At 36.8% G+C, this 15,611-nt stretch overlaps 1 protein-coding gene across 19 annotated transcripts in view; it reads left to right on the forward strand.

Annotated features, from left to right (window-relative positions):
* Positions 1–15,611, forward strand: part of ITSN2 (intersectin 2) — a gene marked incomplete at its 3' end in the record, with an annotated part of 202,961 nt that overhangs the window by 146,140 nt on the left and 41,210 nt on the right. For all 19 annotated transcript variants that reach the window (XM_082358413.1, XM_082358415.1, XM_082358408.1 and 16 more), the window contains 4 exons: positions 10,776–10,821; positions 10,902–11,023; positions 12,739–12,835; positions 13,265–13,456. In XM_082358413.1, coding sequence (XP_082214539.1) covers positions 10,776–10,821; positions 10,902–11,023; positions 12,739–12,835; positions 13,265–13,456 — 457 coding nt within the window. The remainder of the gene's footprint in view (positions 1–10,775; positions 10,822–10,901; positions 11,024–12,738; positions 12,836–13,264; positions 13,457–15,611) is intronic.

The following is a 15,611-nucleotide window of genomic DNA, read 5'->3' on the forward strand; positions in this document are numbered from 1 at the left end:
AATTTTCTTTTGGTGGCAATGAGTGTGGTAGCAACATTCAGTTTGTTGGAGCAGTGATTCCAGGATATCCTTGTCTAAGGGAGCGTTGCATTCAGAGGCAAAGGCAACGGAGCCCTCTTCAGGCTGGTTCTGGGTGTGATTTTGCCTGAAGTTCTGTTTGTCCAGCTTTGCTTTGTCTCTTCCTAATCTCCAAACCTCGTATTGCAGCCTTCCTGGAAATTCTGTGAGCCACCCAATACACTCCATTTCTCTTAGGCTTAAATCAGCCAGAGTCGGTTTCTGATGATTCCATCTAAAAATCCTGATAGACTGGAATACGTTTCAGGTAGACGCATGTGCAATAGCCCTAAGGTGAGAGGAGAGGGAGAGAGAGCTTGGAGGAACCGAGAAAAACCCCGAGTGGCAGCATTAGTGAAAAAGGTAGCAAGTGAATAAGATGGGTGCCGCCGGCGAGCCAGGCAAGAGCCAGAGCAAGCAGGTATGCGTAGCCGAAGCCGGAACTGTGCTGGGCCTAGCCTTTTCTCAGGGACACTCAACTAGCTCCCGTGTCCTGATGGGATGTGTCTCTACTGGTCTCTGAGGACTCTGAGGCAGCGCTGAAGGGTTCTGGTTGGGTGGTTGCCACTCTGCTGCGCCAAGGAATTCCAGACTGTTCTCTACTGAGAAGGCTAAGCCTGAACTTGCCATTTCCAGCTCTGTGAGATCGCTCTCTCTTTCTCTCCTTTAAGTACCAAGATATGTATCTCTAAAGGCATTTATAGCATTAATTTGGTTATATGTTTTTGAGTGTCATATCCCTCATCAGACACTAGCTAACTCCCTGGGGTCACAGTGGGGAGGTGGGATGCTTGCATGCCTTGGATTAAAACAGATCTGGATTTTATCTCAGACAAGTTGCTTCACTACTCTGAACCACAGTTTCTCATTTGAAAAATGAGGATACTAGTACCTCATTGAGGATTACATGCAGTGTAAGTTACTACGCACTGCCTACCACATAGTAGGCACTCTGTGATACTAGTCCTTTGTTCCTTAGTATTTCATGGAATTGAATAGAATCTTCTGCAGCTAGGAAAACAATATAAAATCCTTGCTTTTGTGCTTACCTTATTGTAAAGTGCTAATTTAGAATAAAGTAACTTACATTGCTTTCTTAGTTCAGAATTTGATCATGATAATTTCCTTTTTCTTAAAAATTCCCTAAAGAGTTATTGCCATTTATTCAGTTCACTCCAGCAAAATTACTACCCCAAAAAAAAGACCATTTTTCCCCTTCTAACATCCTTATATTAATGATGTAGACTACAATTAAAACACTACATCCAAAAGCAGAAGGTAGATTTTGTTATTCTTGAGAAACAGAGGAAGATATTACTCAAGTCCTGTTTGTCTTAGCCAAAATATTCCCTTATGTAATATTCCTTGGGCTTGAGTCTTTTTCATTTTAAGAACTTGAAATCATAGATGTTCTATAGGTTTGTCATTGATTGACCAAATACGTAACTCAGCTCTGAAGATATTAAAAACTTTAAAACATCACAAAACAAAAATCCTAGAGCCTCCCAAGCCCCTTGCTTACTAACTTGAACACCTTAATTTAATCTAATAAATTGACAGTCTTTTAGAGTCCTTATCTTTCCTCCTTGGCTGCTGACCTTTTTCTTTTTTTTTTAACTTATTTTTTTTTGAATTTTATTTTATTTATTTTTTTATACAGCAGGTTCTTATTAGTTATCCATTTTATACATATTAGTTTATATATGTCAATCCCAATCTCCCAATTCATCCCACCACCACCACCACTTTCCCCCCTTTTTGTCCATACATTTGTTCTCTACATCTGTGTCTCTATTTCTGCCCTGCACACTGGTTCATCTGTATCATTTTTCTAGGTTCCACATATATGCATTAATATACGATATTTGTTTTTCTCTTTCTGACTTACTTCACTCTGTATGACAGTCTCTAGATCCATCCACGTCTCAACAAATTACTCAATTTCGTTCCTTTTTATGGTTGAGTAATATTCCATTGTATATATGTACCACATCTTCTTTATCCATTAGTCTGTTGATGGGCACTTAGGTTGCTTCCATGACCTGGCTATTGTAAATAGTGCTGCAATGAACATTGGGGTGCATGTGTCTTTTTGAATTATGGTTTTCTCTGGGTATATGCCCAGTAGTGGGATTGCTGAGTCATATGGTAATTCTATTTTTAGTTTTTTAAGGAACCTCCATACTGTTCTCCATAGTGGCTGTATCAATTTACATTCCCACCAACAGTGCAAGAGGGTTCCCTTTTCTCCACACCCTCTCCAGCATTTGTTGTTTGTAGATTTTCTGATGATGCCCATTCTAACTGGTGTGAGGTGATACCTCATTGTAGTTTTGATTTGCATTTCTCTAATAATTAGTGAGGTTGAGCAGCTTTTCATGTGCTTCTTGGCCATCTGTATATCTTCTTTGGAGAAATGTCTATTTAGGTCTTCTGCCCATTTTTGGATTGGGTTGTTTGCTTTTTTAATATTGAGTTGCATGAGGTGTTTATATATTTTGGAGATTAATCCTTTGTCCGTTGATTCGTTTGCAAATATTTTCTCCCATTCTGAGGGTTGTCTTTTCATCTTGTTTATGGTTTCCTTTGCTGTGCAAAAGCTTTGAAGTTTCATTAGGTCCCATTTGTTTATTTTTGTTTTTATTTCCATTACTCTAGGAGGTGGATCAAAAAACATCTTGCTGTGATTTACGTCAAAGAGTGTTCTTCCTATGTTTTCCTCTAAGAGTTTTATAGTGTCCAGTCTTACATTTAGGTCTCGAATCCATTTTGAGTTCATTTTTGTGTATGGTGTTAGGGAGTGTTCTAATTTCATTCTTTTCCATGTAGCTGTCCAGTTTTCCCAGCACCACTTATTGAAGAGACTGTCTTTTCTCCACTGTATATCTTTGCCTGCTTTGTCATAGATTAGTTGACCATAGGTGCGTGGGTTTATCTCTGGGCTTTTCTATCTTGTTCCATTGATCTATGTTTCTGTTTTTGTGCCAGTACCATATTGTCTTGATTACTGTAGCTTTGTAGTTTAGTCTGAAGTCAGGGAGTCTGATTCCTCCAGCTCCGTTTTTTTCCCTCAAGACTGCTTTGGCTATTCGGGGTCTTTTGTGTCTCCATACAAATTTTAAGATGATTTGTTCTAGTTCCGTAAAGAATGCCATTGGTAGTTTGATAGGGATTGCATTGAATCTGTAGATTGCTTTGGGTAGTATAATCATTTTCACAATGTTGATTCTTCCAATCCAAGAACATGGTATATCTCTCCATCTGTTGGTATCATCTTTAATTTCTTTCATCAGTGTCTTATAGTTCTGCATACAGGTCTTTTGTCTCCCTAGGTAGGTTTATTCTTAGGTATTTTATTCTTTTTGTTGCAGTGGTAAATGGGAGTGTTTCCTTAATTTCTCTTTCAGATTTTTCATCATTAGTGTATAGGAATGCAAGAGATTTCTGTGCATTAATTTTGTATCCTGCAACTTTACCACATTCATTGATTAGCTCTAGTAATTTTCTGGTGGCATCTTTAGGATTCTCTATGTATAGTATCATGTCATCTGCAAACAGTGACAGTTTTGCTTCTTTTCAATTTGTATTCCTTTTATTACTTTTTCTTCTCTGATTGCCATGGCTAGGACTTCCAAAACTATGTTGAATAATAGTGGTGAGAGTGGACATCCTTGTCTTGTTCCTGATCTTAGAGGAAATGCTTTCAGTTTTTCACCATTGAGAATGATGTTTGCTGTGGGTTTGTCGTATATGGCCTTTATTATGTTGAGGTAGGTTCCCTCTATGCCTATTTTCTGGAGACTTTTTATCATAAATGGGTGTTGAATTTTGTCAAAAGCTTTTTCTGCATCTATTGAGATGATCATATGGTTTTTATTCTTCAGTTTGTTAATATGGTGTATCACATTGATTGATTTGTGTATATTGAAGAATCCTTGCATCCCTGGGATAAATCCCACTTGATCATGGTGTATGATCCTTTTAATGTGTTGTTGGATTCTGTTTACTAGTATTTTGTTGAGGATTTTTGCATCTATATTCATGAGTGATATTGGTCTGTAATTTTCTTTTTTTGTAGTATCTTTGTCTGGTTTTGGTATCAGGGTGATGGTGGCCTCATAGAATGAGTTTTGGAGTGTTCCTTCCTCCGCAATTTTTTGGAAAAGTTTGAGAAGGATGGATGTTAGCTCTTCTCTGTTTGATAGAATTCACCTCTGAAGCCATCAGGTCCTGGACTTTTGTTTGTTGGAAGATTTTTAATCACAGTTTCAATTTCATTACTTGTGTTTGGTCTGTTCATATTTTCTATTTCTTCCTGGTTCAGTCTTGGAGGGTTGTACCTTTCTAAGAATTTGTCCATTTCTTCCACATTGTCCATTTTATTGGCATACTTCGTATTTCTGAGGTGTCTGTTGTAACTTCTCCTTTTTCATTTCTAATTTTATTGATTTGAGTCCTCTCCCTCTTTTTCTTGATGAGTCTGGCTAATGGTTTATCAATTTTGTTTATCTTCTCAAAGAACCAGCTTTTAGTTTTATTGATCTTTGCTATTGTTTTCTTTGTTTCTATTTCATTTATTTCTGCTCTGATCTTTATTATTTCTTCCCTTCTACTAACTTTGGGTTTTGTTTGTTCTTCTTTCTCTAGTTCCTTTAGGTGTAAGGTTAGATTGTTTATTTGAGATTTTTCTTGTTTCTTGAGGTAGGCTTGTATAGCTATAAACTTCCCTCTTAGAACTGCTTTTGCTGCGTCCCATAGGTTTTGGATCATCGTGTATTCGTTGTCATTTGTCTCTAGGTATTTTTTTATTTCCTCTTTAATTTCTTCAGTGATCTCTTGGTTATTTAGTAACGTATTGTTTAGCCTCCATGTGTTTGTGTTTTTTATGTTTTTTTCCCTTTAATTGATTTCTAATCTCATAGCGTTGTGGTCAGAAAAGATGCTTGATATGATTTCAGTTTTCTTAAATTTACTGAGGCTTGATTTGTGACCCAAGATGTGATCTATCCTGGAGAATGTTCCGTGCGCACTTGAGAAGAAAGTGTAATCTGCTGTTTTTGGATGGAATGTCCTATAAATATCAATTAAATCTATCTGGTCTATTGTGTAATTTAAAGCTTGTGTTCCCTTATTAATTTTCTGTTTGGATGATCTGTCCATTGTTGTGAGTGAGGTGTTGAAGTCCCCCACTATTACCGTGTTACTGTCGATTTCCTCTTTTATAGCTGTTAGCAGTTGCCTTATGTATTGAGGTGCTCCTATGTTGGGTGCATATATATTTATAATTGTTATATCTTCTTCTTGGATTGATCCCTTGATCATTATGTATTGTTCTTCCTTGTCTCTTGTAACACTCTTTATTTTAAAGTGTATTTTATCTGATATGAGTATTGCTACTCCAGCTTTCTTTTGATTTCCATTTGCATGGAATATCTTTTTCCATCCCATCACTTTCAGTCTGTATGTGTCCCTAGATCTGAAGTGGGCCTCTTGTAGACAGCATGTATATGGGTCTTGTTTTTGTATCCATTCAGCAAGCCTGTGTCTTTTGGTTGGAGCATTTAATCCATTCACGTTTAAGGTAATTATCGATATGTATGTTCCTATTACCATTTTCTTAATTGTTATGGATTTGTTTTTGTAGGTCCTTTTCTTCTCTTGTGTTTCCCACTTAGAGCAGTTCCTTTATCATTTGTTGTAGCGCTGGTTTGGTGGTGCTGAATTCTCTTAGCTTTTGCTTGTCTGTAAAGCTTTTGATTTCTCCATCAAATCTGAATGAGATCCTTGCCGGGTAGAGTAATCTTGGTTGTTGGTTCTTCCCTTGCATCACTTTAAGTATATCATGCCACTCCATTCTAGCTTGTAGAGTTTCTGCTGAGAAATCAGCTGTTAACCTTATAGGAGTTCCCTTGTATATTATTTGTCATTTTTCCCTTGCTGCTTTCAGTAATTTTTCTTTGTCTTTAATTTTTGCCTATTTGATTACTGTGTGTCTTGGCGTGTTTCTCCTTGGGTTTATTCTGTATGGGACTCTCTGTGCTTCCTCAACTTGGGTGGCTATTTCCTTTCCCACGTTAGGGAAGTTTTTGACTATAATCTCTTCAAATGTTTTCTCGGGTCCTTTCTCTCTCTCTTCTCCTTCTGGGACCCGTATAATGCAACTGTTGTTGCATTTAATGTTGTCCCAGAGTTCTCTTAGGCTGTCTTCATTTCTTTTCATTCTTTTATCTTTATTCTGTTCCACAGCAGTGAATTCCGCCATTCTGTCTTCCAGGTCACTTACCCGTTCTTCTGCCTCAGTTATTCTGCTATTGATTCCTTCTAGTGTAGTTTTCTTTTCAGTTATTGTATTGTTCATCTGTTTGTTTGTTCTTTAATTCTTCTAGGTCTTTGTTAAACATTTCTTGCATCTTCTCAATCTTTGACTCCATTCTTTTTCCGAGGTCTTGGATCATCTTCACTATCATTATTCTGAACTCTTTTTCTGGAAGGTTGCCTATCTCCACTTCATTTAGTTGTTTTTCTGGGGTTTAATCTTGTTCCTTCATCTGGTATATAGCCCTCTGCCTTTTCATCTTGTCTATCTTTCTGTGAATGTGGTTTTTGTTCCACAGGCTGCAGGATTGTCTTTATTTTATTTATTTATTTATTTTTGGCTGTGTGGGGTCTTTGTTGCTGCACGTGGGCTTCCTCTAGTTGTGGCGAGTGGGGGCTACTCTTTGTTTGAGGTGTGTGGTCTTCTCATTGCGGTGGCTTCTCTTGTTGCAGAGCACAGGCTCTAGGCACACGGGCTTCAGTAGTTGTGGCTCATGGGCTCTCAAGTGCAGGCTCAATAGTTGTGGCGCACAGGCTTAGTTGCTCCGAGGCATGTGGGATCTTCCCGGACATGTGGGATTGAACCCGCGTCCCCTGCATTGGCAGGCAGATTCTTATCTACTGCACCATCAGCGAAGCCCCAAATAACATGCTTTTAATGAAAAATAACTATGTATTTCTCCCTCCCCAAAAAAGTTTAGTGAAAAGAATGGTATATTCTTTTGGTTGAAGTATATGAAGAAAATTCAACCTCACGCAGATATGAGAGGAAACAGAAGTATATTAATAACATTTGCAGATATCTGCAGATACTCTTGTTCAACATTACTACATCAAAACTTGAGAAGTGCTAAATTGTTGTAGGTTAGTTGCAACATGGAATCTGAAGCCATATCAGTGAACATTTCTTATTGTAACATTAAAATTCACCAGTCTGTTTTGCACACTTAATATGATAACATCATTCATTGGTCATTTGGGAAATATTGAATCACTGAATTATGCAAATATTCCCCATATTGCTACATTTCATCATAGAATATTTAAAAAATCACACTTGTGGCTGAAATACTGAAACATAAGCCATGAAACCATAAAACTCCTTGAAGAGATCATAGGCAAAACATTCTCTGACGTTAATCATACCAGTGTTTTCTTAGGTCAGTCTCCCAAGGCAATAAAAACAAAAATAAACAAATGGGACCTAATCAACCTTACAAGCTTTTGCATAGCAAGGGAAACCATAAACAAAATGAAAAGACAACCTACAGAATGGCAGAAAATATTTGCAAATGATTCAACAGACAAGGGCTTAATTTCCAATATATACAAACAGCTCATACAACTCAACAACAACAAAAAACAAAGAACTCAATCAAAAAATGGGCAGAAGACTTAAATAGACATTTCTCCAAAGAAGAAATACAGATGGCCAATATGCTCATGAAAACATGCTCAATATTGCTAATTATTAGAGAAATGCAAATCAAAACTACAGTGAGGTACCACGTTACACTGGTCAGAATGGCCATCATTAAAAAGTCTACAGATAACAAATTCTGAAGAGGGTGTGGAGAAAATGGAACCCTCCTGCACTGTTGATGGGAATGTAAATTGATTCAGCCACTATGGAGAACGGTATGGGGAAGTTCCTCAGAGAACTGAAAATCGAATTACCATATGATCCTGCAATCCCACTCCTGGGCATATATCCAGACAAAACTATAATTCAAAAAGATACATGCAGTGGGAGGGATAAATTGAGAGACTGGGAATGACATATACACACTACTATATATAAAATAGATAACTAATAAGGACCTACCGGGAACAGGGGACTCTACTCAATACTCTGTAATGACCTATATGGGAAAAGAATGTAAAAAAGAATGGATGTATGTATATGTATAACTGATTCACTTTGCTATACAGCAGAAACTAACACAACATTGTAAATCAACTATACTCCAATAAAAATTAAAAGAAAAAAGATACATGCACCCTTGTGTTCATAGCAGCACTGTTCACAATAGGTAAGACATGGCAACAACCTAAATGTCCATCAACAGATGAATGGATAAAAAAAGATGTGGCATATATACATATATATATGTGTGTGTATGTATATATATGTATGTATGTATGTATGGATGGAATGGAATACTACTCAGTCATAAGAAGGAACGGAATAATGCCATTTGCAGCAACATGGATGCAACTAGAGATTATCATACTAAGTGAAGTAAGTCAGAAAGGGAAAGATAAATACCATATGGTATCACTTATATGTGGACTCTAAAATATAACACAAATGAACCTATCTATGAAACAGAAACAGACTCACAGACATAGAGAACAGACTTGTGGTTGCCAAAGGGGAGGGAGTTGTGGGAGGGATGGAGTGGGAGGCTGGCGTTAGCAGATGTAAGCTATTATATATGAAATGGATAAACAACAAGGTCCTACTGTACAGCACAGGGAACTATATTCAGTATCCTATGATAGGGACTTCCCTGGTGGCACAGTGGTTAAGAATCCACCTGCCAATGCAGGGGACACGGGTTCAAGCTCTGGTCTGGGAAGATCCCACATGCCGCTGAGCAACTAAGCCCGTGTGCCACAACTACTGAGCCTGTGCTCTAGAGTCCAAGAGCCACAAGTACTGAAGCCCGCGCGCCTAGACAAAGAGTAGCCCTGCTCGCCACCACTAGAGAAAGCCTGTGCACAGCAAGGAAGACCCAATGCAGACAAATAAAATTTTTTAATTAATTAATTAATTAATTTTTTAAAAATCCTATGATAAACCATAATGGAAAAGAATGTTAAAAAAAAAAGAATGTATATATGTATAACTGAATCACTTTGCTGTACAACAGAAATGAACACAACATTGTAAATCAACCATACTTCAATACAAAGTAAATCATATTTGTTAACATAGAAAAGTCCTTAAGTACTTTGAAGCAGTCAAGCTCATGGTGGTAGATACCAGTTTTCCCAAATTTTAGTTTTCCCTTGAAAGCTTGAGTTTTATTGTTGGCAAAAATCCTGTCAGCTCTTTAACTTGAAGGGACAGGCTTACTTTATTCATCTTTCAGCAAATGTCTGCTAAATCTCAAGTCTGAATAATTTGTCATTAGTCATTCTTTCAAATAAAAACGCTGTTCCATGAAAAACCTAGTTTAGGTCACAATTTAATCACTTAAGGCTTTTCTGTGAGACAACCCTTGTACTTCAGTATGCAGCAGAAATGCTTTGGGCACACTTCATTTAGTCACCCAGACTTTTTAAAAGATGTGTATCCAAGGATTAGGATTTAGTAAAATGTTTACTGCTTGACCAAGGACATGCTTAAGTGAAACTGGCCTTGTTTTCCTGTGAGCATGTGGCTGTGAAGAGTATTACGACTGCTAGTATTATTTGGCACCACTGCTGTGATTTGTGCTAAGACATCAGCAATTTTACCCACCAGTGTAAATGTCAGTACAGCAAAAGAGGCAAATAATAATGTCTTAGTACTGTTACGAAAATAGTTTTTATCTTCCAGACCCCTGAAAGGGGCTAGAAGGACTGCCCCCAGGGATCCACAAACCACACATTGAGAACCACTGAGACTGCTTAGGTTGGCTTCTGGCTCTGCCACTTAGAGGCTAGGTGACCTTGGACAAGGTACTTCACCTTTCTGTGTTTCGGTTTCCTCCTCTGTAATATGGGGATACTCATAATTACTTAATAGTGTTATTGCAAAAATTAAGTGAATATATGTAAAATTCTTGCAACACTACCTGTTACATAGTAAGTACTCAAAAAATGTTAGCTGTTGACTACCATCAACTCTGCTTGAGTGCTTTTACTACAGCTGTGTTCACTAAGAGAAAAAAAATTTTAACTGCTTCCCTTGTCTTGCTCATCCTATAAAGTCAAACAGGTCATAGTTGCTGGGGTATGCATTTTCTGTTCTTAGGTCAAGTTCAGAGGAACATGGCAAAAAATTTAAAATAACATTACCTTGTATGCAGCAGGAGCTAAACTCACATATGCCTTAACATACCCAGAGCACATTTGTTATATGTGGTAGACATCGATTCTAACCCCATTGATAAATGAAATATATTTGTGTTTACGTTTAATGTTCAGGAAAGATTCAGAAAATGAGCTATTCCTGTTGAGTCAGTGGATGCCAACATCAGCTACTTGTATATAATGTATTCTGTCAGAACCAGATCTCCCCATAAGTGTTGGATTCTTAATTTATTTGGTTAATGTAAGGTTAATCATTATTTTGCTCTTACTTGAAAGAAACAAGGACCCTGGGAATTAGAAATCTCTAGTTCCTAATAGCCTTTGTACTTTTACATCTAGATTGTTGGAAAATGATAAAACAGTATATCTTTTCCTTACAGGGTTTTGGGAGTGCTAGCAAATCTGGAACATCAAACAAGAAACCTGGTATGTATAATAATGAAACTGAAAAACTACTAAAGTGTTTAATAGTCTTGAATTCAGTTTCTTATTTTTCTTCTTTTCAGAGATTGCTCAAGTAACTTCAGCATATGTGGCTTCTGGTTCTGAACAGCTTAGCCTTGCACCAGGACAGTTAATATTAATTCTAAAGAAAAATACAAGTGGCTGGTGGCAAGGGGAGTTACAGGTAATAACCTTTAAATAACGTTTATTAATTTTATTATAAAAGTAATGAATGCATGCTCATTAGAAAAATAAGGTTAATAAAAACTTTAAATCACCTATAATCATACCACTTGGAGGTAGTCAGTATTACCATTTTAGTATCTTATGTTTCTTGTCTTTTCCCTGTTTATTTTTAGCACAGTTGATGTTACAAGTAACAATATGAAGAGTAATTTCCCTAAAGACATAATTGTTTTCCAGTAATAGCTGTTTTAATAAACCACAGGACACCTTCTTAAAGGAAAGCTTAGCATCATCTTTGCCTGGGATAACCCCAGGCTTGTGGTATAACTTCCAGGCTGAGTGCTAAGAAAATACTATTCACTGGACAGTCCCCCCCACCCCCATAGTCTTATGTTTTTGAAACAGCAGTGCAAGGAAAGGAACTGCAGGAGTAAATGAGCCTGGTTTTTTCATAAAATGTTAACAGAGATAGTAACTGCATGTTTTGATACAGAAAGAGGAGTTCTTTTCTCACTCCTAAAATTTCCTTACTAGTTAAAACTAAAAAGCATTTTAGGATTAAAAGATGATGACAGGTATAAGAGCTGGATTTTTATGTGAAATTGATATATGATTGTAATATGGAGGATTAACTTAGTGTCATTCTTGCAAATCAGGGTCTTACAGTTTCTAAAGAGCAGTGGAGGTTCAAAATTCAGTATCTTCTTGACTAACCCCCTGAAATTTCACCTTCTGATTTGCTTTGAAGATTGACCCAACTAAGTGGGAGATGTGGCTTTCCACAAATTTTGTTTATGATCTCCTGATTAATTATTAGCAAAGCCCCAAGAGGTATTTACTGTGAGCTATATCATTAAGTGTTGACTGAACTTATTAGGAGAACATTAGAAAGGTTTTTTTAGTTTATAAATATTATTTGTGTGAAATATGCAGAGAAATTTGAGCCTGAAAGAGCTCCAAATAGACTTCTACAAATTGTGTTGAGATGCATATTGAATCTTCCAGTTGTTTAATACTGACGTGGAAGGCCGATGCAGAATTCAGGCGTTCACAAGACACCCTCACTTCTAACACCAGTCGTAAGCTTGGAGGTCCCCAAGACCACTCCCGAGTTCAGTACTTCGCCATAAGGGCTCACAGAAGGCTATTATACTCATGGTTATGGATTATTACAGCAAAAGGATTTAGATTAAAATTAGCCAAGGGAAGAGATGTATGGGGCAGAGTTCAGGAGGATTCCAAACACAGAGCTTCCAGTTGTCCTCTGCCCATGGAGTCATGGACATCATTAAATCCTCCTGGCAACAATAGCCATGGAGTATTGCCAAGCAAAGCAGCTCACTTGAGCCTTGGTTTCCAGAGTGTTTATTGGGGCTCCATCACATAGACACAGTTGACTGCCCACATGGCTGAACTCAGTCTCCAGTCCCTCCAGAGGTTGAGTTCATACTATGACCCAGAGGGCCCACCGTAAATCACATCGTTAGGCTATCTGGCATGGTTAAGGCCCCCACGTAAAGTGAGACACTCTTAACAGTCAAGACATTCCAGAGGTTTAGAGATTACCTTCCAGGAGCCAAAGGCAAAGACCAGACCTCTCTTTGGGCAAGGTTAAATTCTTTACTACACAGCCAGGGTTTTTCTCATTTTTAGTTTATGTCTCAATAATTGTCTTTAGTCTCATCTTTTATATTCTTTTTGCTAATTTTATAGGCCAGAGGAAAAAAGCGACAGAAGGGATGGTTCCCTGCCAGCCATGTTAAACTTTTGGGTCCAAGTAGTGAAAGAACTACACCTGCCTTTCATCCTGGTATGGAAATGGGTTAACTTGTATTTCATCCTAGAGAACTTTTGTTAAAACTTAGCACTTCTTAGATTCACTGATTCTTTGAAAAATATTTTAAAATTTGTTCTTTCCTTACCTCTGCCTAAAAGTAATATTGCAATGAGAACTTCCTTTCTAAAAAGTTCTGTGTAGAAACAGCCAACTGTTCGGTGATACTTGAACTACCTCACTCCTTGAAATATTTTAATTGCTATACCGTCATACTTTAAAGCAAACCAACCGCTTGGATTTCTAACTGCATTTGGGAAATTCTTGTTTTTGTAAAACAGGGAGTGGGGGAAGGAGGGTGGGAGAAAACAGCTAAAGGGAAATTTTAGCTGAATTTTAACATATGATCCTTGTAGGAATAATTATTTTGTTTAATTTGTTCCTTTGTTGTTCTTTTTCTGGTAGTGTGTCAGGTGATTGCCATGTATGACTATATAGCAAATAATGAGGATGAGCTAAATTTCTCCAAGGGACAACTTATTAATGTTTTGAACAAAGATGATCCTGACTGGTGGCAAGGAGAAATCAATGGGGTGACTGGTCTCTTTCCTTCAAATTATGTTAAGATGACGACAGACACGGATCCAAGTCAGCAGTGTGAGTTATATCGAATTATTTACTTCTTAACTAGTGCATAAGCTTTAATGTGCAGCACTGCATTCATTGCTGCTCTGAATCAGATCTTAAACTTAGCACTCTTAGCAAATGTTATGTTAACGTTTAAAGTAAGAAAATATAACAGGAAACTCTCACAAGATAAGAAGTTATACTGCTTTTTTTCAAATACTTTTTTCCTAGCTTCAGACCCTACTATTAGATTTTATCTGAAAAAAGTTCTAATTCTCTCATGGGTTCTTTGGTATGATAACAGTCTATACTGCAACTTCCCTTTACACCAGCCTTTTTCAGCTTAATAAAGAGTAGCTGGCAATTACCCTATTCACCTATTCAAAATTACCCTTTTAGTGTACAGGTGCTATTAATTTTGCAGCCTTCTCATTTATTTCCCACATTTTTACACATCATCCAGGTTAGGAGAAAATTTAAAAGAAAATTATAAAATTTATTTTATAAATAAGGTGCTTGCAAAACTCATTAGGTGATTTTTTTTAGGTAGATAACTCATACTGCAAGAGGTATATGAATTAAGATCTATTTCACTACTTTTACAACAAGGGTCCAGATCTCAATGTATGAGATTTGGTATTACATAAAATTATCTCTTGGTAGTTACCTAGCCTTTCTTATATTTGAGAATAAGCATAACGTTAATAATCAGAGAATAAACAGTACTTGGAAATATTTTTTACTTTTATAAAATAGATGTCACTTCTCCCCACCCTTTTGATTTTTTTGTCTTTTTAAATAAAATATATCATGATTTATATTTTTATCATTCTTGTGAAATTATCTAAAAGCTTTAGCCTTTCGTTCTAACTTAGCTTCTAAGAACATATAAATGGTAAAAAGCTGAGATGTGTTTATGATTCAGTGCAGGTATTGTGAATTTACTTTGTACTATATCTATAATTTTAAAATATTAGTGCATTATTTTCACTTTAGAGCTTGTAAGATCATTCTGATTTTGGGAGAAGACTTTTCTTTAGATAAAGCAACTGAATTTCCCAATTTGGAGGTGGAGTCCAGTTTTTTATGGTTTGAATATTCCTAAAAGTATCTCAGGGTTTCAGGAGAGGTAGTAAAGAAAATTATAACAACTTGGATTACCTAAATGAATGACCATTTTTAAACTCTGCTGATGGTTTGGCAGTTTTCAGTGCTTGTGAGTTTATCTGATTAATTAGAAATACCTGAGGTGTCTTTCCTGGACCTGAGAGAGGAAGGTACTTTTCAAACCTACTGGGTCTGGAAGATCTTTGACTAAGTGATCCCTGGAGGCATTCTGGTTTGTCAGTACATTTGGCTTTTATAGTGTCTACAGTGTAAAGTGATAGTTTTCCAAACGTTTTGTTGTTGTTTATCTTGTTTTTCAGTGGTGGAACTTTTTTCCAATTAAGTCTTATATAATAAGGAATACAAAGAACAGATAAAAGCTGTTCTAAAGGAAGAACAGCCAGGAGTGTATGAGTCAGTGAAAACTGGTTAAGTTTTAGACTATCATTTGTGTTTCTGTAGCCCTTATAAATATTACTTGCATTTTATTATGTAGTTAGGATATTTTCTAAAGGTTGAGAATTTTAATAGTTCAAATTTGTTGATGTTGCATGTAATCAGTAGAATTTTTTCTCACCCACTTGATTTGCTTTATGTTCATTTTATTCCTCATTTTTCTTTTTATAGGACCCAATGTTGTCTTCCAGTGTGAAAGCACCCCAGAGACCCACTATCCAAGTTTGACTCTAGCGTGGAGGCAGGGCAGGCAGCCCTGATCAAATATCTCCTACACAATTCGTTAACTTCGTTCGAATGTTAGAGCCACTTGTGATTATTTCTTCGTGTTTCTAATTTACAGTTAAAATTTATTTGTAACAAGTTAAAGGATAGTGGGTCTTTGTGTGGCTTTCCCTGCTGTTCACTCTGGCATCCTTTAGCATTTTTCTTCTTTTTTAATTTGGTAATTGTAGGTCATTAGCATGCATGTTGAGTTTGCTCTTACATGGTGGGAGTTCAAACACACAAAGACCCACTATTTGCACAAACTATTCTCGCTGGTTTGGAATGGGCTGCCATGCTTTTCTAATGTTATTGCAACATGTATATTCATTACAGAATTCAGAATTGCTTATGTTTT

The sequence above is a fragment of the Balaenoptera borealis genome (genome assembly GCF_965194805.1).
Source record: "Balaenoptera borealis genome assembly, chromosome: 15".
NCBI lineage: Eukaryota > Metazoa > Chordata > Mammalia > Artiodactyla > Balaenopteridae > Balaenoptera > Balaenoptera borealis.